At 38.9% G+C, this 25,118-nt stretch overlaps 1 protein-coding gene across 1 annotated transcript in view; it reads left to right on the top strand.

Annotated features, from left to right (window-relative positions):
- Positions 1-25,118, top strand: part of LOC122789772 (V-set and immunoglobulin domain-containing protein 1-like) — a 282,372-nt gene that overhangs the window by 252,261 nt on the left and 4,993 nt on the right. Inside the window, exon 6 of the mRNA XM_044057211.1 lies at positions 13,180-13,333. Coding sequence (XP_043913146.1) covers positions 13,180-13,333 — 154 coding nt within the window. The remainder of the gene's footprint in view (positions 1-13,179; positions 13,334-25,118) is intronic.

Genomic DNA, 25,118 nt, shown 5'->3' with positions numbered 1-25,118 from the left:
ACTTGTGGGATGAGTGATTACTTATCCTGGGAATGGATTTGATGATCCGATCATTCGCTGAAGTGAGGTTTTGATACTTTTGTCTCTGATGTTTTCTTCAATATTGTGGGGTTTTGATGTTTTGACATACACCCATCCTGAGGCATTTAAAAGCAATCTTCCTAAACAATAAAGATTGCCTAGACCACCTGTTGTCAAATCTATGCCTCAGCAAGCCAAAAGGCACTCAGAAAAAAAAATACCTAACATCACACATACTGTCACTCTCAGTTGAGCCTTAAATGCTTAACCCCTAAGGCAAGCAAACACACTTCCCAGGACTCTCTTCAAAGGGGACTCCATTGTAAGATAAAATGATGTCCCTCTAACCAGGTTAAATAAGGAGGAGATAACTATTATGTGCTTATCTGGAGACAGGATCCACCAAATCATGCATGATGTACTCAAGTCAGTACTCCACAGGTGCCAGTATGATTCCATCATAGTCCATATAGGTGTAAATAACCTGACATCTACCTCCCTTTACTATATACATTATGCAGCTTTCAGACTATGTGTCTCTGGCTGGTATGACCCTAGCATTGAGCAGCATATTACCATAACCAAGTATGATACCAGAATATGTGCAAAAAATGATTGATTTCAACAAATGTCTGTCTTTCTGGTGTTATTGTAAGGGGATAAATTACTTGACAACTTGGGAGGACATGGTTAACAGACCACTTCGCTTTACTAAAGATGGTTTGCACCTTTCCTCTCTCGGTTTTTGAATACTGGCTAAAACGTTATCCTCCCCATAGTACCTTATTTTAGACAATGCCAAATTGACAAACCTGCTGACATAGCAAAATTAACTGAACTGAACCTCAAGGTGTTACTGCTCAATGCTAAGAGCCTAAATGAAAAAACTTCACTGCCCCCAGTCCCTCCTCACACTCAAGACTATAAACATATGTGCAGTTACCAAGACATGGTTTAAAGTAGCAGAGAGTTCCCCAGCAAGCCAAGGTTTCAGTGTCTTGCACACTTTTAGACCAGTAGCTGCACAGACAAGGGCTAAAGGTGAATGTGTCTCAGTATACATCAATAACAGGAATACCTATAGGGTGGTCAAACAGGATGATGTGCTTGAGTTCCTGCATGTGCAGCTCACCGTAGACAACATTTTGTAGCATATCCTAGCCTGTTAAAGATCACTCTCCATGTCCCAAGAAGCTTATAATGCATACCTGGACCTACTGGAGAGGCTTACCATCCAGCCTAACACCCTAGTCATGGCAGACTTTAACTACCCCTCTACAGACTGGGAATCCTACAGGATCTCACATCTACAGGCACAGCGATTCCAGGACTTCATGAATACAAACACCCTTGACCAAATAGTGAATACACCCTCTAGAAGCTCCAATATACTACACCTCTTGCACACAAGTATGGGAGAATGCTGCACCCCCGATGTCTCATCTTTCCTGATAAGGTCTGACCGTAAAGCTGTTTTCTGCAAAATTGAAATCAAAATCAGCTCCATAATCCCATTAAAACTAACAACAGTTAGGAACTACTAGTGATTAAAAGGCCTACATTTTGATTATGTTATAAATAGGACATGCTCCAGAGACAAATATGTTTCTCAGAAAATTCACATTCTCTGGAACAGGGTCTCCATCCATTTGAAGTAGAGTTCTTCTTTATCCCAATGGATTGGTAATTGGAAATTCACCTCTGGTCTGGCATCTATGTCTCTGATGGGCAGATACCATCAGTGAATCACTCCCTATTTAAATCAAATTTGTGGGCCACATTTGTATTGCACAGCTAGGCTTACAAGTGGTCTAGTGGTCATTAGCCTAGTATGCACCTATGAACTAGTCATTCATCAATTTAGTTTTGTTCTAATTGTAAATGCCATCACTGGGATGAATATATTGATGCCATTTTGTTTTTTTTGGTAATCCTTCTGTTCCTCATTATGCATTGTAAGGCCACAGTGTCTACTGTCAGATCTCATTTGCATTAATGTAAAATGTGAGTAATGTGAAATACTGCTAACATTCACAGTCTCAGTAAGTGTCATTATGTAGTGCCTGCTACAGATGTGAATTTGTCTGTGTTTTACATAAAGTATAGAACATTTCTTTGAGTTGTAAAAGTTTATTTTTTTATTTTTATTTATTTATTTTATTTATTTATCATTTGTTGACCGGGAAAGTCCGACTAGGTTCCACAGAGCCTGTTTTCAGCGGAGGCCCAGGGAGAAATGATCCAGATGCATGTCTTTGGAACATTTGGAAAAGACCTGAGATTATTTAGCCTCTTTAAACACTTACTTTTTTTTTAAGTTTCATGTCCCATGCCAGGCAGTCCTCCCATGTTTACTCTCTCAGTCATCCAGAGTATTCACATTTTATGTTCCTGCAGTCTCAGCTGTCTACCCAGCTATGACTGGCAACATACATCAAACAGAGAAATCTGACTCTTGTGGCAGCAAAACTAGTCCTTCAGCACCTCGCTCACACTGCCTACCTTGACCTGGCCAAGGCATTTGACACAATACCCCACTTGGGCATTGTTGAAAAACTCAAGAGGTTAGGTACAAACCCGTATGTTACTCAATGGATAGCCAACTGACTCACAGACAGGATCCAGGAAGTTAGAATTGGGGTTCCACCTCTACAAAGAGGCCAGTCACAAGTTAAGTCCCTCATGGATCAGTCCATGGACCACTCCTTTTTGGCATTTACTTCTCAGAAGTCAAGGCCATTGTCAATGGTCTCTGGCTGACAAAATTTGCAGATGATTGCAAATTAGGAGCTGTCATTGACTCTCACACTGACACAAATGTTCTCCAGGAGGGGTTGATACAGACAAACAACTGGTGTCAGAGTCATGGACTAAAACTAAATGCCAAGAAATGTATAATATTATCCTTTGGGAAGTCATCCATCCCTGGTAACTATCATATTGACAACACACCCCTTAGACTTGACCCAGGAGTCAGGGACTTAGGGATACACATAGGTAGTAATCTAGCCTTTGATCATCACGTGTTTACAGTGGTGAGGAAATCATCATAAACAAAAGTATGGCATCTAAGTCCAATGAAGTCATTGTTCCACTATATTCAGCATTCATCAGATCTGTCATTGAGTACAATGCCCCCTTTGGTATGTACCTAATCAGGCATATCCAACAACTGGAATGTCCACAGAGGTTCCTCACTAAAAGAATTTAGGGCATAAGTAATATGTCCTATGCAGATCATCTTAAGGCCCTATCCCTGTATTCTGTCTCCTACAGGCTTTTGAGGGGAGATCTATGCCTGGCATACAGGGCATTGTCAGACCCCATTCTGATGGACCTCCTGAATATCCACAAAACAAACAGTACCAGAATTACCCATTCCAAAGACTTAAACCTTGCCTGTGATATAAATAGGACCTGCTGGAGAGACAGGCATGTATCCCAGAGACTACCCTGTCTATGGAACAGGCTCCTCATCCATGTGAAGCAGAGTTCCTCCCTAATTCAATTCAAGTGCAACTTGGACAATTGGATGGGAAACCAGAAATTCATCACTGGTTTGGCACCTATATCTCTGATGCAAACAGGTAACCTGTAAATGGTTCATCTCCCAGGCCCATGCTTACACTTATCAAGGGTATCAGAACTCATCAGAGATTTGGGATGCATGGCTAGGCTTAAAAAGACCCTTGTGGTCGTTAGTCTAGTAAACACCTATCAACCTATGAGCCTTGCTTTCTGTGATATTTTATCATCTCTTACTATACTTTGCTGTCCTAGAAAGTCACAGAAGGTGCTTTAGATTTCTTTTCCCACTTCCACAACTGGCACCTCTGTCAGAATGCCATTGTCCTCCCCTCAAGTACAGAGTGCTCCCACAATATGTTTCTCTAGCTATATGCAACATTACAACATAGTTGCACATTCTTTGGCTATCAGGCTTTATGCTTTGTCATCCCAGACATTTGACTATAGTCTGCAATGAAATGCACATAATTACTCTTAGCCAAGGAATTACTTGTGAATAAATGTCAACAATGACAATAAAGACATTTCTATCCCAAGTGAATTTGTGATAAAGTTACATGCAAAGCAACATACAAATAGCATGACTTAAACAGTAAAATGTATGTATCTAATCCACATGCATGACAAGCCTGTAGTACCTGAGGTAACTAGCTATATATGGTTTTGTTGTAGTGGTGCACATGGTACTGAACAGATGATCATCATGGGAGATCTGTTAACCTCAGTGTTTCCCCAAGAAGTGAAGCCAACAGCATGGAGTTTTTATAAGATCAATAGGGATGCAAGAATAGTCACAAAGTCTGTGCACAGCTTACCAGGCAGCATACTCCCATGTCTGGCATTCCATGCTGCATTCATGTCCTCTGCCTTCTCAGGGACATAGCAATTATCACAAACAACAACAACAAAAATGCAAATCAAACAACAAAAACCCAGTTCACCAAATTTATTTAAACAATAAAACACTCTAGCTCCTCAGCTCAGAAAAAGCCTTCATGGAGTAAAGATACACAAAATCACACAGCTTGAATACAAACAAACATCCGTCCCTAACTACATAATTAATCGATTAAAACAATTAAAGCAATTAAAACATTAAACAAGCAGTTTCCAATTGCATTCTACATTTAAGCCAGCAGGTGTCAGGGTTGCAAACTTTAAAATAAATACAGTCTCTTTATATAATAGTTAAATATCTTTCACGTGCATTTATTTATTTTTTTAAATCATTCCCACTGAGACCTTTTGGATCACTAGCATGGTAAAGTTTAAAATGTATAGCAATAGTGCTTTCAGGTTTATCATTGCTTATATCCTTAACATGTTCTTGTAACCTGAGTTTGAAGGCCCTCTTGCTTTTCCCAGTATAAAACATTTTACATGGGCACTCTAGTGCATAAACAGTATCCTCTGTGTAACAACAACATTTGCCAACAGGTGTAAAAGAAATTCCATTGATACTATCAAATGTCCTCACACTGTATCTACAAATAATACAATTGTTATATGGAAAAGTTCCAACATGGCCAGGCTGAATAATTAGGTTATCTATGGGCATTTTACATCTGCTATGAACTGTTTAATCCTTAATAATATGACCCCATTTATAAGAAAACAAAATGGTATTCCCCAACACATCTACAAACTCCTTAAATTTTAATAAGAAGACCCAATAATACTTAATAATTTCTTTGACCTGTTCACCTAAAATATTATAAGTAGTAACCACAAAAACTTTGCTATTATCCTTAGGTACCAACCCACTACACTTATTTCTAGCCATATTTTTATCTTACTTACATTTTTACACTTTTTATAAGATGAATAGGGATGCAAGAATGGTCACAACGTCTGTACGCAGCTTACCAGGCAGCCCACCCCTAGTTCTGACATCCCATGCCGCGTTCATGTCCTCTACCTTTCCAGGGACATAGACAGTTATGTTGGTGAACCACCAGCAAGCACTGTAGAACATTCCAGTGTCTGCATGCATTTGCTCAAATACCACTGCCATGACTAGTAAACCTACTCCTGGACCACCCTCTCCCACTTCAGTGAAACCATCCTTGAGAGTCAGAAGAAAGAATGCATTGCTTTTTTCAGCGTCAAAATGTTCCTGCCTTTAACACCATTTACCACTTTCCATTGGCTAGCCAACAAACTGGAATAGGCACAAAGGACACAGCACTGTGATACGAAACAAAATAGTACATAACAGAATACCATTTGCTTATTTATTCTCATCCTACTGATGATCCTTCTGTAGTTTGTAAAATAATTCATTGTTTGAACAACATCCATTCAAGATGTGATGTTCACAACATCCTTACTATCTAATGATGAACCTCCATACCTAGGCAGTAGTTTGAAGTTGCAGGTTCCATGCCCAGTGAAGTCTTGATATCTAATCCTGAACCAATACTGGGGAGCCATGATGGTAGATGCAGCCACTGCTGATGTACTCACAGAGGAAATAGAATCCACAGACAGTTATGTATCTGCTACCTCTGTCATATACTGTCATTGTGCACCCCAAATGGTGTGTGTAGCCAGATAAGAAATATTGTCATTAGTCATGTTTGTTAGTTTTAAACAGCATTTATCCAGCAAGACCTTGAGTCCACAGCCATTATTAAAATAAGTCTGAAAACTGAGTAGCTACGAACTATTGCTTATAATTGTGCATTTTGCTTTGCTTCAAGCAGCACACATTTCACAAGATTCCCATTCCCACAAAAGCCACAATGTAGCCATAATAAACAGGATTGATTGGCCAACTGATTGAAATCTTGCTCTTAGTAATATAATTCAGATAGTTTCAAACACATTAAGCAGGCCCCCACCCACATAATGGGTACAATTGCAGTAGATATGGTAAACACACAAAAAAACATAGCAAAGCTTTCTAAATAATTTATCTGCTATTTTATGTTTTAGTGTTTATGAAATGTTGTCATGCAGTATGATTTATATTCTACTACATGTAAATAAGCTTTCCATAAACCACTCACATGGTCCCCATATTCACCATGTTTTCTTCACTGTGCAACTATTAATGACACTTTTCTTCTGTACCATTTTCCTTTGTAGTAAACTCTCATATTGCTAATAACACTAATAACAAGTCATTTGAATCTCATGTCTTTCGTTATCCTACCAATGTGGCATATCACCACTGTCTTTATTTCATCCCTGTACTTCTTAAGAGGTTATCAGATTTTCAGTTCTGGCTCTGCTGAGCTTACTTGTTGATTTTTGACTATTAAGTAATATTCCTGACACAAGCTGCATAATTTTGTTATTTTATAGTATATGCTTCATGATATCTTCCCAAGTACAAACTTTAAATAACAATCATACTAATGAGCCAAGATGTGGCTGAAAAATGTCCATGGACCACCCCATCTACCCAGTTAACAGACAATCTGATTAAAGATTATTAATCTGGGTACATAGTGCTACTTATCTAGCTTCAGAAAAGATATTGCCCAACTCTACCACCATCACAACAGCAGCTAATAAGGTAGGAATATTGTCTACAGTAATATAGTTCAGCTTGTTGAAAAAAAGACACACAGAAAGCCCCATCACCACAAATCAGGAACACATGGAGTGGGTGCCATAAGCATGGGTGAGTAGTAATTAGACAGAAAGACATCCTAGTCCCTGGAATAACCACACAAAGAGTGTTTATGAAAAATATTAGTAATTGCCAAGTCAAGCTAGTTTCAAACAACACATTCAGCAAGGCCCCTGCAACCATTGCAGCAACCAAGGTGGAATGTGTGCAGTAAATGTCACTGACTAGCCAAATCAGAAATATTGCCCCTAGATCTGTATTTCATCAACTTACAAACAGTATATTTAGACAGCAAAAATTACACTGAAAATGGAGCTGACTAGAAAACTGGAACTTTTAGTGACTTACAAAGCAAACTTTTCACCCAATTCTCCATTTCTGAATTGATAATGTAAATGTGAGTGACTGGTCAGATGACAGAAACACTGCTCATAGTAATCCATTATAACTGGTTTTAAAATATCATGTTCATCAAACCACCACAAAAGCCACTGCTGGAGCAGGTATAGCAAATAACTTAGGTACCACTTGGCAAAAGTATTACCCAGAGGAATAGTTTTAGTTAAGTTAACCACCACTTGTAAAAAGTTCACCACCACCATAAAAAAACACAGTCCAATTGGGTTTGGTAAACTAGAATAGCCCCCACAATTCCCTTGTGAAGTGAGTACAATAAATATGACTGATTAGCCATTCAAAAAAATATTAACCAGTATCCTCCTTTAAGCTAGTATCTGAAAACTTTCATCCAACAAGCCCTCCATCCCTGCAACAGTCATGGCTGAAGTGCATGAATTAAGTTGCCAGTTTACATATATATTGCCTACAGTAATATATCTGTTTATTTTTCAACATATCCAGCTAATGCCCCTCATTGCCCATAGTAATAAAAAACTGGAGAGGGTATGGTAAACATGAATGACTGGTCAGATGAGAGAGATATTGTGTCTAGTAATATGAACTTATTTCAAACAAAATTTATGGTAATATCTCCCTCAGCTTGGCAGAAACCACAGTTGAATTACAGTATATATGGTAATTATTACTGATTTGGAAGTCAAGAAAAACACTGTTAAATTGTAATGTAGGCTAACTACAATCTTGTAATCTATATCCAGCCATCCTAGATTTTCCACAGTAACCAGGGCAAGAGTGAGTGTGCCAGGCATGGATCTCTGGTTAGTTAACAGAAACATTGCCTATAGTGAAGTACTTTTCAAATAACACACATACAGCAATAGCCACATTTGGAATGGATAAGATAAACATGACAGCCTACCAAGAGCAATATTGGAAACAGTAATGTACTTTTGGTACTCTGAAAGACACATTCAGCAAGATGTCCAACACTAACAACAAATGAAGTGAGCATGATAAATGTGAATGACTGGCCATCTGAAAAATAATGCCCCTAGTAATAAATTATATCTAGTTCCAAAACCACAAATTCAGCATATTCATCATCACCACTACCGCAACAGCCACTACTGATAGTGGTATTATAAACATGACTGAGTAACTAGCTGACAGAAATGTTGCCTGCAATAATGTGTTTCAACTATTCTGAACAAAATCAAGAAGCCCCTCTCCCTGAAACAGGTACTTGATGTTAGTATGGTTAATAGAATTGACAGATGGGCTGAAAGAAATACTGCCAATGGTATATAATATGTTTCAATTAACTGGAATCAGTATACATACATAAAAGCTCCCAGCAACCCAAAACCCACCGAAGGAGTTGGTGTGGTAGGCATGACTAACTGCCTAGTTTGGAAAAACTGGAAATTTTTTAACCAGTTTCAAGCAAGACACTTTCAGGTGTACCTACCACCACCACCACCATAACAACAGACAAATTTGTTAAGAAACATGTCCATCTACTCATCTGGCAGAAATATTGCACAGAGTAATGTATTTCAATTAGTTTTGGAGACATTTAACTAGCCCTCACTCCCACAATAGCTCCAGATGGAGTGGGTATGTTTAATATCTGGGTAAAGTGTTTTAAAATATGTTTAGACTTGTATTCAGTGATTCCAATAAATAGCTGAACTGTTTTTGCCATTCAACAATTTAAGTGGTCTAGCTTTTTTAATTAAATACTTTTTTGTGGCACATTTGGAAGCTAGGCTAAGTTGCATAAGTTGTGATTGCTTCCGGGAAAGATAGTTGTGTAATTGCTTTTGTCTGAGGCCCAAGAGATATTTGTGAAGCCTGCAGTTGTGTTTTTGCCCTTTTCAAGCTACTCATTAACAGCTAAGTAGCTGAAAAAGTCTAATTTCTTATCTGTTTTTAAGTTCATTTTGATAGTCTTTATCTGTTTTTGTTGATTTCCTTCTTGTTTTTTTTTTCCATTTAAGTTACAGATGCATGTGTTTTAGCAGTTTAAATTATTATTTTAATCAGTGTTTTGTAACGTGGGTAAAGTGTTTTTTTAAACCTCCTTATTCCTGTATTCATTAATTCTAGCAAATAGCCATTTTTTTAATTTAAGTGGTCTAATTTTCTTGCATTAAATCCTCTTTTTCTTTTCTGTCAGAAGTGGAAGCGAGGCTAAGTTGCGATTGCTTCCAGGCAATGGAGTAATGTGTCTAAAACCCAATTACTATTTATCATGCCTACAAATATATTTTCCCAATTCTAAGCTACTCATCAACAGAGCTAAGTGGCTGAAAAAAATCCCTCCTCCCTCCCTGTTTTTGTTATATATTAAACCTAGTGTCTGTGTTGTCTGCCCCTTGTTAATTTGACTATAAAATTCTCTCCCTCCCCCTCCTCTGTCATTTGCAACTATCATTAAGTACAGAGGAATCATTTCGTGACATTCACCCCTTTAAGCTAGTTAAATACTTTTAACCCTCCCAGTGAATTCCATAGATCTTGTATACTGCGTGCCCAGACAGCCAGCTTATGTTGATCTTTTATACATACATGGTTATAGAGGCTGTTGGTGGTGGACATGTGATGCATATGGCATATCTTGATCTGGCCATGGCATACTATCCGCCATGCTAGTATCATACAGATGCTAAATGCTTTAAAAATTGATCCATATGTGATGAAATGGATAGCAAACTGGCTGAAAGACAGACACCATACACCATGAGTTGCAGATGCTTCATTAGAAAGTAAGGAAGTGACTGGTGGTGCCCATCAGGGCTCTACATTGGGGCCTTCTCTTTTTAGTCTTTACTTCTCAGAACTCCAAATAGACAGCCAAGACTTCTGGCTAACAAAGTTTGCAGATGATGGTAAACTGTAGGGTTAAGTCACTCTGACACCCATACCCCCTCCCAAATATTGACACCTCTGCTTACTGCCAAAGGAATACAATCAAGGTCTAAATATCTAATCACTCTCTTATACTCAGCGTAGATCAGGCCAATTATTACATTTATTAAATATAATGCTCCCTTCAGTAGGTATCTCACTAAACATATTTGAAACATTTGACGGAAGAAGTATTTTCTAAGATTAACTTAAATGTATACAACAAATGTAAAACTACTTAACAGGTAACTGATTTTATAAGCATACTAACAACCTCCAGGGTGGGCATTAATAAGAGACACTGGAAAACAAGGACCTCTGCCTGAAATATTGAGTCTGTAATGCCTGGCCCTTGGCTGTCACTTGTTTTTTTTTCTGACCTTGTAGGAAGTGTGAAATAGCTACCTGTCTAAATATCACACTAACAAATGTCACACATTGAATAATCAGGCCTATTAAGTTGACATTGCACATTGTTGACAAAAATGTCCTTGCACCCCAAAACTTCTGCATCTTTAAATGTACTAATTCTAGGATTAATCGGCCTTGATCAAAGTTTCACAATTTCCCTGACTAAGAAGCAAAACTTCTGACCAAATTTGAAGTCAATTAAAACTAATTTACTGCTCTTGTTTTAACTATACTAGGGACTATCACATGTAGCCATCTCATCTGAAACAGTATAGGGGATATAACTTTTGTTAAAGAAGCAATTTAGACCAAAAATATAAAAGTTGTCAAACACTTTTGCAGACAGTTTATTTGCTACATCAAGGCATCACTTACTGCACCATTAAAAATAATACACTGCTGTTAAGTCAGGTGAAGCCTTTCCTTTTGAAGGAGGGGCAGCTTCCTTCTGATGCGAGTCTATTGTACAATGTATGGTTGCATAATAATCTGCACGATTTATGGCAGTTTTAAATAAACAAAATAAGAGCTACAGAAACAATTTAGCATAACACTGATATGTGTATATCAGCCGTCTTTACAGTGGACAAAAGAAAATTAAAGTCCTTTAACATTTTTAAACAATTGTATAGTTTATATATTACAGGTTATATTTAGTAGATTTATGAAAATTGTTTCAAGCAAACTGTAAAGAGAGCATAGTTTAAATAAATTCTTCTATTCAGGTATAAAATACTAAGTTCCAGTATGAGTTTATTGTACAAAAGAAAATACTAATGAAGTATTTTTAAGACAGCTCTATCCATCCAACCAGCCAACCAGCCATGCATCCATCACTGTCAAGTCACAAGTCATAAGTCATGTGTATGCGAAGTCATGTGCACAATCTTAACAGGGATATGTCTGAAGGGTACTCATCTACTGAGTCCGTTATAAGTTAGCCAGAAGGACTTACATTGAAGCTGATGTGCACTTGTTATCAGTAAACTGGTTAATCTTGGCTATGGTAAGTTTAAAGGTACAGTCCAATCAAATAATTAATTGACATGAACCTTGTGAGCTCTGCTGTGGCCCTTTTGAGGATATCTGCTCCTAGGGTATGGAATTAGGTGTATTGTCATGATTAAGTACAATCTACTCTAGAAAAAGTATTAATTAAAACAACTTGTAGCTTAGCAACAGCATCATCATCATTAACTAGACAATACCTGCGCAATATACACCCAAAGGTTCCCTCCTTGTACAGAGCATGACGTTAAAATAAAGTCAGCATGTATTTTATCGGCACACTGTTATTTTCTTTGCTGTCATGTCCCTGAAAACATATCTATGAACGTGTCCTGTGTGTGGGTGGGTGCCATTACTGAGAATGAAAAATAGCAGCAGTGATTTTTTTTCTGTTGGGTCATAGAGTTCATGCCATAAATAAGTGGTTTAGTTTTTCAGGGGACTAAACCTGTGTATTAATTTGTGCCCTGAAGTCTGAACATCCATTGGTGTTTTTCTAAAGCCCATTTTGTAAGAGCCTTGAAGTAATAGTGACAGTAAGTTCAAGTGGAAGATAAGGGGAGAAGGTGGGAGTAATAGGGCACTATGCAGAGATAATATGTACCCTAGCAATATGACCGGCTCTGCACTAAATATTATTATGTTTCTAGGCTTCTAAAACAATTTTCACTTAATAGTGTGCAGGTCCTAACATTAAGGAATAATTAATGTGAACAAAATGGTGTAATAAAATGGAAAAACAGCAACCATGCCATTTAAGAGGCTTATATTAAACTGATTTAACAAGTATAGAAAAATGTTTTGTCCCATTTGCTTACTCTGATATAAATATTAGACAGTGAAATGAATGAAATTACTCTGTCATTGCGTCACGAGGGGAGGATGTCATATGCCTTCACATCCTCCTTGCTGTGTCCAGGTTTTCAGTTTGGTAAAACTTTAGCTGTGTCCAGGTTTTCAGTGTGGTAAAACTTCAGCTGTGTCCAGGTTTTCATTCTGGCAAAACTTTAAAGTCATAAAGCAGAGCAAACTGGAATAATAGTCTTTTACTTTACACCTTGGACTTAAGCACATTACTTTTGGCTTGTTGAAACCTTTTATTCACATACGTGTTATCAGAGAAGGGAATATATTTGTTTTGCTTTATAAAAATGAAACAATATAATATCAAAGCAAAATAAAGGTACTATTTTGCAAAACTCAGTGGCATAAAAAATATTTTAATAATTCTTATATCAAAACCAATCTCTTTATTCTGTAATTACAAAGTATTTTGTCTCATGTGAAACTTCACCCTTCCATGCATATAACAGAAAACAAAACTGTATAGTCAAATATAATTGTTGTATTTTGTTTTTCAGCATCTTCATCCACTGCTTCATCCACTGCTATCATTATTGGAGTTGTCATTGCAATCATCTTACTGTTAGTAGTGACAGGTGTCACTGTGTGGTTTGTCCTTTACAAGAAGAAGGAGGAGGGCAAATCTACAAAGACAACTGCAAAATCCAAGAGGTACAGTAGAAAATTTGTTCATCAGTCCAACTCTTGCCAAAATTATGTCCTCTGATGTCTTTAACTGAAATGTGATATTAACATATTATAATCTGTGTAATTCAGTCAAGGGTCATGGATGCGGAAAGATGCATCACGGAAAATGATAAAAACCTGTTGTACATTGAAACATATATGATTTCTAAGTACACCAAAAATTAATTTCTATTACACACATATAATTCATACTCATTGGCATTAGGGCATATGACACTGTGTCAGCTTCATGGAGTTGTTAGATTTTAATTCAGTTATAGTACAATTCTTGCCTAAATCCCCTTCAGATTCAGCATGTGTGTACATGCATGTATACAGTTTTCTTAACAGACACAATGGAAGTTTATCTGTGGCAGGTTCAATACTGTCTTTAGCTGTCATCTATAGTTTCTTAATAGAGTGAAAGTGTAAGTCAAATTTCTTTTTTTCTTAGCTTTTCCAAATAGTGTTGTTACTTTTGTATCACATGCATGCAAATTTAACTTTTGCATTCTACCTTTGCATTTACAGTGGTATCAACTTTTCAGCTGTATAAGACATGTCATTATGTGAGTTGGTAGTTCTCTAAACTGCATGTAGTTGTGCAGGTGAGTGTACATGACTGTGTGTGTATGTGTGATGGGTTTTGCAATGGAACAGCATTTTGTTCAGAATTAGCGGTTTGTTTTATGCCACTGAGTACTAGCACAGGGTCCAGTTCCCATGACATTGAATAGAATCAGCAAATGTACAAATCACTGTTGGGTGAATGGCCTGACATTGAATAAGAATGCAGTAGGGGCAATGTTGCACTGCTAGGAAAGGAAAGGTCAGCAATTTGTTGGTAAAAATAGAGCGAATTGTACAAACATGTGTACAGTGTTATGGTTGGACACCTGATAACCTGGGCCTTGCAGTATGCCTGTAGCATATTTGTGACACTGTCAAAGTCAAAGTAAACTTTATTGTCACTTCGATTCACACAAGCACAAACCAAGCAAAATTATGTTTCTTTGGGCTCAATGCGCATACAAAACATAGACTACATTTAACATGACAGTAATAAACAAAATTCTGTAGACACAGGCAACAAACACAACAATAATAAATACTTAGCCAACAAATGTCATTGAAGACATGATGCAAAGCAACCATAAAATAATGGAACTTTAATACATTTAAAAGTTGGTAAGCACTTTCACCAGACCATTAGTATACAAAAAAATCAAAGACATTATTAAATAGCCAATTTAAAATCACTATAAACCAATAAAAAGCTCTACTCACATTTTCAATTCCAGTTTCCCCGTTAACACACGTAATGATGCTGCTTGCCTCATCAATAACCCTCAAAGATCCCTTAAAGCACCACACACATAAAAACCATATACCTATAAATTTATGGACTATCAGATTAACATAAGTAGCACAGTACATACCCAACAATGGGAATGACTACCTGATAAGCCACACTATTTGCGCAGACGTCTGTTTCTTAAAGATGGTTTTATGGAAACAACTCCATTGAGTCCAGAGCCTTTATCTGCCTGGAGTTTCAGGATCCACCTCAACTCTGCACTTTCAGTTCGATTCTCAATATCCCCCTTTCTCACACTTTCTTCCACCATCTATATTACTCTAAACCTAAATATATGGGATCTGCCATTACCCACTGTAAATTTTGTTAATGCATTAGTTGTACTTCTCATTCTTGTACTGTACATATGTTCCCTTACTCACTCCCTCAGCATTCAGTTGGTCTTCCCCATATAAAATTTACCACAGCAGTCACATTCTGCTAGGTAAACCAAATTCCTGGTCGAGCAATCTGCCCTTACCTTGAATTTATATTTATTTAATGTATGTGGATGTATACACAATAGGTCACTTTACACATACTGACAAAAATTACAGTTTTCATGGGAATGTACCAACATTTTCCTTTACCTTCCCTTTACTATTTTCAGGGTAACAAAGCATCCTTTTAAGAAATCTACGATTTTTATTGGGAAGTTGGGAAGACCAACTGAATGGTGAGGGAGCAAAACTCTGAGCAGATAAAGGCTCTGGACTCAATGGAGTTGTTTCCATAAAACCAGCTTTAAGAAACAGACGTCTGTGCAGATAGTGTAGTTTAATATTATATCTAAAGGTTATGATGTATATGTTACTATTTATTCTCTAGTTTTATTGATTGTTTATCAGGTAGTTATTCCCGTTGTTGGGTATATACTGTGCTACATATGTTAATCTGATAATACATATAGGTATATGTTTTTTATGTGTGTGGTACTTTAAGGGATCTTTGAGGGTTATTGATGACGCAAGCAGCGTCATTACATTTGTTGGCTATTTTTTGTCCTTTATTTGGTCGGAGACACGTTTGCCCATGCAGTAATTTGTTTAATCTAATAATAAATACTTGCATTATTGCGCTGATTTAACAGATTGTCACTCATTATGTCCACAAACAGAATTACTCACCACCATGAGCACAGATGAGAGCAAAGACAATGGCTACACACCAAAATCCCTCCTATGTTACTATTGAAAATGGGAATGAAATCTATGAATAAAACAAGCAGGAGAACTTCAGAAGGACTAGAAGAAGGGGGTAGCATTGGGAGTGGGGAATGTTTTTTTCTGGGACATGCACCCATTTATTTATTTATCTTTCAAGAAGAGAAGAGGGCAAAGGTAGCATGGGGAAGGTGTGGGTAGGAAGGAGGGAATAGGGATGGCAGCAGGGGCAGACAAACCAAAATAAAAGACAGGCAAAGACTGACAGAGGAGATGCTAACACAAATGGGAGTCCACAAAGGAAAGACACTGACAGCAGGAGGACAGTCGGTGATGGGGAGAATTGCAAAATAAACTGAGGAGGGAAGTGACACACATGAAACGGGAGCACCAAGAATGGGGATAGAGTGGAATGAGGACTGACCACCATGCTGCACAATGCTATACCCATGACTGGGTCCAGCCACTGCTGGCTCACTGGTCAGGACCTTGAAGCCATAGAACTCTGCAAGTTGCACAAGGATGTGCTGCAGGCTGCCAGTCAGCGTGTTCAGCTGCCAGCTGATAGTCCCACTGAAGGAACACCAGTAGAGGGCACCAGTTAGCCCTCTGGGTCCCCCCCAACACAGGATGACCTTCCGCACCATACTGAGAGGCAGGCCTGGACATCTCTATGAACACAACATGTGATGGCAAGGCAGGTGCATTGGTGGCCAGTGCTGCACCACATCAGATCTTCAGCCAACACTGCCTAAAATATGAATTTAAATGAAAGAAAAAAAAGATAACAGTGGTGCCTCCATCCAACAAGGCACTGTGCCTCTTAATCTCCACTTAATGTGCAGCGGCATGCCAACATTCTGCAATTATGGCACTGACGTGGCATCACACTCCTCTATGCTGCTGACTGGACTGCAAACAGCCCATGGCTATGTAGGTGTCATGGAACTATCCAGGCATACTCAGACACATTTACAGTTTACCATGTGTGTGCACAGACATGGGTCTCATCGCACACTGTAGGACTATCTATGCGTTGTTCTAATATGTAAAAAAATTGATTCATTAGCATAATTACTGCACTATGAGCCCCATAACAGTATGATATAAACAACCACTGTCATTGTGGTCTCATCATGCTATGAAATTTCCTGCCAGTATAACCAAAAGTTTTCAAGAAGAAATTATTACAGTGATCTATAAAGACATAAAGTGTTCCACATTTGCTATAGTAAGGGTACAATGGCAGCAGGTAGAAATGGTGACTAGCTGTGTTTGAGATTTTTTTATTTGGGGTGGATTGCTCCACAGCAGCCTACAGAAGGTGAATAAGTAACACAGGGAGGTTGAACTGCAGAATGATAACAGACAAGGTACTAATCCAGATATCAGTGGTCAAGAAAATCTATGGATGAGGGAAAGTGAGAAGTGGAGTTGCTACACAGGTATGCAGTCACTATGAAGGATGTGTTGGCCTGCACACACACTGCTACAGTGGTTCAGCTGACATACGTAGAGAATCAGGTGGGGTGGAGGAAGTATAAGTGATAACTGATTCAGTATGTGGCTATGTATGTGGGACACATGTTGGTGTTTAGGTCAGTCTAGGCAAATGATAGGGTACATGTTACAATACTGTGTATCCCCACACTAACAATAATGGACTGTTGTGGAGATGTGGCCCACGATAGTGGGGTATGGCAGGCATGGTACATGTTGTGGTCACATCTGCAACAAAGGGTGTGAGAGCAGTACAACTGATGCTACACATATATGTGCCTAGGTACTGGTCATAGGTGTATGTCTTACTGTACAAAAACATATACTGTATCAAAGCAGCATTACAGGCTTGAAATTTTCTCTCAGCCAAATACTGAGGTGTTACTGCAGGCTGTCCATGAGCAGGGTGGCAGATTCTCAGTAATGAAAAGACTGAGCAGGCCTTCCCAGAATGTGCATGATGGGAACTGGTTGTAGATCTTAACTCTTTGGGTGGCCACAACAGATTGAAACAATAACCAATCACAGTGTCACCAATATGATACTGAATGCCTGCACAAAAGCCAAGGCTATTGCATGAGAGAGTTGAGAATCCAGCATCAAAGTCCACCCTCACTTTTCTGGAGGAGTTCTTCGGGACAATAAAAGGACTTTGATATCTTGAAGAGGACATGATGTGGGGGCTGAACTGACTGCAACATCACATGCCTCTGTCATGCATGCACCAGATGTCTGTAAGTTACTACAGTGGTATTCTGGCACACCACTGCATTGAGCTTCTGGATGTTAACTATCACCATATCTCTCCTACAGCAAGTCTGGGATGCACGTATGGTAGTCCGTACATCCAGGTATGTATATCTGGGTTCCATTCAAGTGTTAATACTCTCAAGAGTTTGAGTGCTTGAATTGTAGGCTGCAGACTTCAAAAATAAACCTTTCAAATGCTTCCTGTGTTCAGGTGCACAGGATTGCAGTACAGTGGAGATAGAGGGGTTTGCCCTTTTCCCACTGCGCTGCATTCTCATAGTTTGTGTATATAATTAGCAGGGGGTGTATTGGGTGCAGGGGTGCTTGTTATCCTGCAAAAAAGTAGCTAGGGTTGTGGGGTCTTAATATGTAAAAAGTAGTGCCTGCTGTTAATCCAGCATTAGTGTCTAAAGATGATGACAACCTAACTTTGTTATAGTCTGAGGCCATGGTGCCATTCTCTGCAATGGTTACTGTGGTGGCACACTACCACACGTCTACATCACCTGTGGTATTCTCCACCACTTCTCCATTTCGCTAATAGGTTCATAGCCAAGTATTAGTCAATCGGTCTTCAGACCGTTTCAACCTAGGCAAAAAATCCTATTCAAAATTATTTCCATCTAATCTCAGTGAGGGGAAGACAAGCTAGACCAGTAGAGAATTTGAGCTGCCCATCAAATTATCTAGGTTTACCTTGAAGGTGGTAAGGATGCTATTCTACCTGACATGTATTAAATGTTTGTTCCAGAGGTGAGGGATACATTGGGATGTGAATCTATCATGCCAACATGTCTTATTTATCTGCTGATGAAGGTTTAGTTCCTTTAACAGAGTATATGACATACCATTAGTTCTACAAAGGAGTAGAAAATAAAATAGGGTTGGATCTTCCATAGCAGAAAAGGATAGACATATATCTCCATGAAGGAGCCTGTAAGAGACTGAGTACAGAGAAAGGGCTGCCAGTCTGTTCTGATAACTAAGATTTTTGAGGCCACCGATCCTTTGTTATAAATCCCTGAGGTCTCTCAAGTTGTGTAATATGTTTAGATAAATACATGCCAAAAGGTATGTTATATTCGATAATGGGTTTGATAAGGTATGAATAAAGAGGAATTAAGACCTCTTTGGATCTAGTGGTGATGCCTTTGGAAATTAGGTAGGCCAGATAAAAGGCTTTCCAAACTACTGTGGAGACATGATAGTCAGATGATAAGGAATTATCAACAACAGTGCCCAGACCCCTTACAACAGAGTTTGACTGGAGTGGTGCATCTCCTATAAGTAAGTAAAACTGTTTTATTTACCAAAATGAACTATGCTACATTTACATTTAATTTGAGACTAATGTTTTTGTATCAGTTATTAAAATAGTCTAAGTCATATTGGAGCACTAGTTAGTCAGTTGAAGATCGAATAACATTACCCAAATTACAGTCATCTGCAAACTTGGTTAACCATAGGCCAGAAGTGCTGGCCTGAAGGTCTCAGAAATATATGCAAAACAGCAGAGGGCCCTGTGGTAAATCACTAGTAACTGTTTTGCTTTCAGAACTGGCACCTGCTACTTTAACCACATGGGTTCTGAAAGACAACTAGATAACTGTCCATTGCACAATATAAGGTACCTGCCTAGTGGGTGTAACCACAGCAGTGGCAGAAGACTGTTGGACACACAATAGGTCATACATTGCCACCTTTCAACACTAGCTTCCAATGGTAAACCTGGTGTAGCTCCACATGGTTGCCCGTCTAGATATAGCATACATGGTAGAAATACAAATGACATGGACAGGCAGTTATGGTCAAGCAGTCTAACATTGTCCTTGCTAGCAGTTGTTGGTGCCATTGCCATTCCTCTGGGGAAATATCCCCATGTCTGAGGAACATTCTCAGTATGCGGCGATCCCACCTAAGGATCAACAGCACATGTTATAACCGCACCCATGTAGTGCAATGACATTTGCAGCATCTGTGTCCCCTGGCATCAGTACTGTACAAGTACCCAGAACAGCCATCAATCAATTCCCTAAGGAAGCACTATCCCCCCTCACTATACAGTATACCCAGCTCCTTCCAATCATCCAGCCATGTAACACAATCCTCCTCATATTTTTAATCCACCATCTTCCAGTAATGTAATCACTGCTGTTCCCTGTCACTGTATCCCACCCTACCAGTGCAAATGGTGAAAACTGTGCTATCCCCTGGCAACTGTGTTATATGCTGTAGGTAATGTTTTATGCATAACCTGTTATGTTTATTCTGGCTCATAGTTATTGACCAGACACTGCTTCTTTGTCAGTTCTGCAGTGCATTCTGAATGGCCCAGCTTTGCTTTAGAGAAGTCCCCAAACACAGAGTTATTTACAGGAGAAGTACCACCAGTTTTAAAGGACTCCTCACCCAGCCCCTCCTTCACTCCTGGCTGAGGACTGTATGTACCTTCAATGGTGATCTCCTGCTGTAGCTACCTGCATCCCGCCATGTTGCTCAGAATTGCACAGATTGCAAAATATCTTGATGCAGATGCTGCAATGCACTACAAGAAAAATCCAGGCAGTGGAAGAGAGCCTTCAACAGTCTAAGCACAAGCTCCACAATATTGCAAGTTAATAACAATGCAGAGTTATATTTCATCTCAGCCATGCTGTACAAGTTCCTCATCAGTGCCATGAGCCATGGTTCCAGGGTATATCCAGAATCAGCAAAAACATGTCCCTGTTGGAAGTCTTTCCCAAAAATCCCTGATATAGGTACGGCATGTGCCAAATGTGGGAATTCTGGGAACTACCTGGATGGAGCACTGCCATATTGTATATAATACTCTGTGCATTGCACACCATCTAACAATTCTTCTGGTTGACATACCAGTACCCATGTGGACTATGCGGAGCCTTAATGGCAATGTGGATGCAGTCAATAACCTCATGACCCTCAGGGAAATGTGGTATTTTGTAGAATCCCACATAGTAGTACTCTTCTATGAAGTCCATGAGTACCATATGCGCTGTTCCACATGCTGCAGTGTGACATCAAGGAAATGGTGTAATATTTGTGAAGTGGATGTGACACATCCACCATGTTCCTTGATGGCCACTGGGAGGTTTCTTTAGCAAGGATGGTCAATGTTACACAACTTATTATCCAGATAAATTGGTATTTCATTCATCCCATGGGCATAGCTGTGAGGACATGTGCCTATGTCTGCAAATTTCCATATAGTATCTTTGTCCACACAATGCCTTAAACTCAGCTATGTCCCTTTTGTGAAGGTGATGATAGGTAGGATACAGTTAAATCCATCCGTGACATGGAGCTTGATAATGTGCACTGTCATTCACACTGGTAACAAAAACAACAGCTCCTAATTATATGCTATTCATCTTATGCAGATTCTACTCCTAGCTGTTCACCAAGAAGTGATGCTGTGCAAATTCACTGCCTTACATCACTTGCCATTCAATTTTTATATGTTTCTAAATTGCTCTGTCATGTTGTTTACCTTACTTTGCATTCTCATTTAGACTTAGTATCCTAATTTTGCTCATCTTTGTCATTATGCAGTCATTTGCATATGATGCTGACCCTGCAGTTTTGCCAGGTAGAATGACCACACTGTATAAGTCTCTGAATCTGCCCCAGCCTGCATGACATGCTCACCATGAAATTTCACTTTACATATTACTCTACTAACATTCAATGGTATATTATGCATACCAGTGCCACAGAGTGAATCGCTGTGTACCATGACAGCACACTACAGCAAGGCAGGACTTAGTTACTGTGTAAGGTATAATATGACTAACATACCTTACTCTGTACCTGTTCCCTACTGTGCTGTGCTCCACTATCATGTCACACAGTGACTCATAAAACTGTCTCATCCATTAAAGCATGATGGTAGAACAAGGGCAATTAGCATAGCTTGATAATGGGAGGATTAGTTGCTGTGGGTACTCCCACTGGCAGGTGCTTGGCTGCATCATTGTTGGGGGGGGTGAAGAGATAAGCTTGTGGTTGCATGCTTGCCTGCACCACATGAGACTACATAGCCAGCTGTTTTTTTTTGTTTTTTTTTTTTTGACTGTGCAGAGGTGCTCTTAATCCTTTGTTCCCCTCTTATGCACTGATCTTGCTGCTTAGATCTGTATGCTGAGCAGCACATCAGCAGGGAAAGGGATCAGTGCCATCAAGTTTACTAAACCACTTGCCAGTATATAGTTCTGGTTCCATAAATAATGTACAGTTGTAGTAGTGCTTTGAATTGTGTATGAGCTAGGAGGGGAGTCATTTTCATATGTGCTCTGTGTGCAGGGTACTGTGGCTATACAGTGGTGCAAGACCAAGTACATGGTCTTACCTCATCAAGTAGCAGTCTTTATGAATTGCAAAGGCTAGGGTATGTTATTTGATGAGGTACCAACCTTATTCCTTGAGGCACAAAGAGCATGAATCAATCATGCCAGATGAGTGCCATGACAGCAGATCACAGCAAAGCAAGGACTTGGATGCTGAGTGGTATGTCAGACACATCACACTTTATTCAGTAATTGTACCCTGCTGTGGTGTTATCATACACAGCAATTTAGACTGCAGCATGGTGTGCATGGTGTTCTATGCGTACCTGTGTGCAATTTAAAGATCTATGTATTATGTTGTCTGCCCCTTGTTATTACCACAAAACTCATTTATGAATGACAATAATGATAGGTCAGCATACTAAAAGGGTACTCAATGCATTTATCGATGAGTACACTATATTTATGAGCTCAGCAGTAGTTCTTTAAAAAACATAATGTGAAAGGTTTTGCAGTGCACCTTGCAAGGAGATGAAGTCTGCCTCCATGATGACTGTTATTGCAAAGACTAGAAAACAAATTTCTTATATTAGGGAGCTCATCTATTTCAATCTATTTTCAAACTTCACCAGGCCAGGTCTTTGTCAGCATTCTGTGCTGTAAATTTTGCTAAGTACTTGGCTTTTTACTTTCCCAAATAAATCTTCCGGTGGCTTTGTCCAGTGGATTCTTTTAAGATGAAAAGTTAAAGAAAACAGGGTTATTTGGGCCACATATAAAATTAATGATAAAATCATCATCTAAACTGCTTTTGTTCTTTAAGTAAAATTTATAATTTGAAAGATCTAAGTATTCCTTTCGAACTATTGTATTACATTAGCAAAATGTTTAGACTGCCTATAGTGTGGAACAGATTTGAAGCAAAGCCGTTTGCAACTGTCGTAAGCAAAAAGTTTGCTCCATGACATGGTGATAAAGCCCTGAATTCATTCCAGATCACATGAGTTTGACTGGTGGCCTAGCCGCTGGGGTGCTCAGTGTGGAGATGGAGCAGCTGTAATGAGCTATTGCCTGCTCACCTCTATCAGGGGGAGGATAAGGGAGACATGCTGGAGCCACTGGCACACAGGCAACCTGACAATATATGTGATGGATCAACCAATATAGCAAGAAACACATCACTGTGAAGACATGGTAAACTCCCTTCCAATGTCCATTGCACACCTACAATCAGTGTGTCATGTACCACAATAAATCACAGAACAAGCTGCCACTGTGAAGGAGTGGATGAGTCCCTTCCAGTGTCCATTGCACACCTAACATCAGTGTGTCATGTAGCACATTAAGGAACAGAACAAGTTGCCATTATGGAGTTGATGAGTCTCTTCCAATGTTCATTGCACACCTAACATCAGTGTGTCATGTAGCACATTAAGGAACAGAACAAGTTGCCATTATGGAGCTGATGAGTCTCTTCCAATGTCCATTGCACACCCACCCTTAGTGTGTCATATAGCACATTAAGCGACAGAACAAGCTGCCAGTACTCTTTCTGGACAGCAGAATTTATGAATCTGTTGAATCCCATCCCTCTTCTAGAAACTAACCCATTTAATCAGATAGTGAAAACTGTTAGCCCCAAAGTCAAGGGGATTAAAACAGGATACCAGAGGTGTGATTTCATAGAACAGGGAAGTACTGAAACTCACACTTCTACAGATGAGAAGCCCTCTAAAGTCAACCAAGTCAGAGAAGCTGATTAAAAAAGGGAAAGTTGTTCTTTGGGTTGTGGGAGAGAGAATAGTTGACATTTAAATATGGGAATTGGTTGCAGATGTCAATGCTTTAACTGTGTTGTTTAGCTCTGTTGACCAGTATCCTAACAAAATGCAAGTATCAGTTAAAAAAATGTAATTTCCAAATACACGTGTCTGCACCGTTTCTCCCCAGGCCTCCACTGAAAATAGGCTCTGTCCTAGTTGGACTTTCCCAGTCAACAAATGTAAATAAATAAATAAATAAAATTGTTTGGAGAGATCATACTCAGAATTTATTAGTAATGGAAATAAATCACCAGCAATTAAATCCAATATGATGGTACATGCAGAAATTATATCTTTAGTCTAACAGTGGTTCAAAGTCTATACTAGTGGACCTAATATTAGATAAACAGAAGATTTAATGGAGGCAAGACCCTATTTGATGCCTCTTGAAATATAGGAGAAAGGTTGCCATTTACATGAGCCTGGAGTTCAGAAGCCTGCATAAATACTGTAATGAGCATCTAAAAGTTAAAGATAGAACTTTAAATTAAGTAGGAATTGAAAAATGAAATACTAAATTTATCAAATGCTTCCTCACTATCTGGCCTGAATGTTAGTAATGTAGCATGATATTTTATTGCTAGCTATATATGGGTCTAAACTGAATTATCAACAGACAATAATATTGAAAGCTGGAATGTCAACATTTAAAATGTCAAATATGGTCTTCGGCTACATGTTGCTCTCTATTTCCCCTGCATGTTATATAAACCAACTCTGAGATTGCTTCTCATTCAGAAAGGACAAACACCCGATCCCAAGAAATACTGGCATATAGCTGACAAGTCTGTTTGATAGTTTGAACATCAGTATTCCACAACTCAATATTGTGGTCTGATTGAAAGGGAGGAATATTGATTTGTTTGTTTGTCT

Source organism: Protopterus annectens, chromosome 15.part0, assembly GCF_019279795.1.
Source record: "Protopterus annectens isolate FY-2018-M chromosome 15.part0, PAN1.0, whole genome shotgun sequence".
In the NCBI taxonomy this organism is placed as follows: domain Eukaryota; kingdom Metazoa; phylum Chordata; order Ceratodontiformes; family Protopteridae; genus Protopterus; species Protopterus annectens.
Note: the sequence above shows the minus strand (reverse complement) of the source record. Positions and strands in the feature narration are given on the sequence as shown.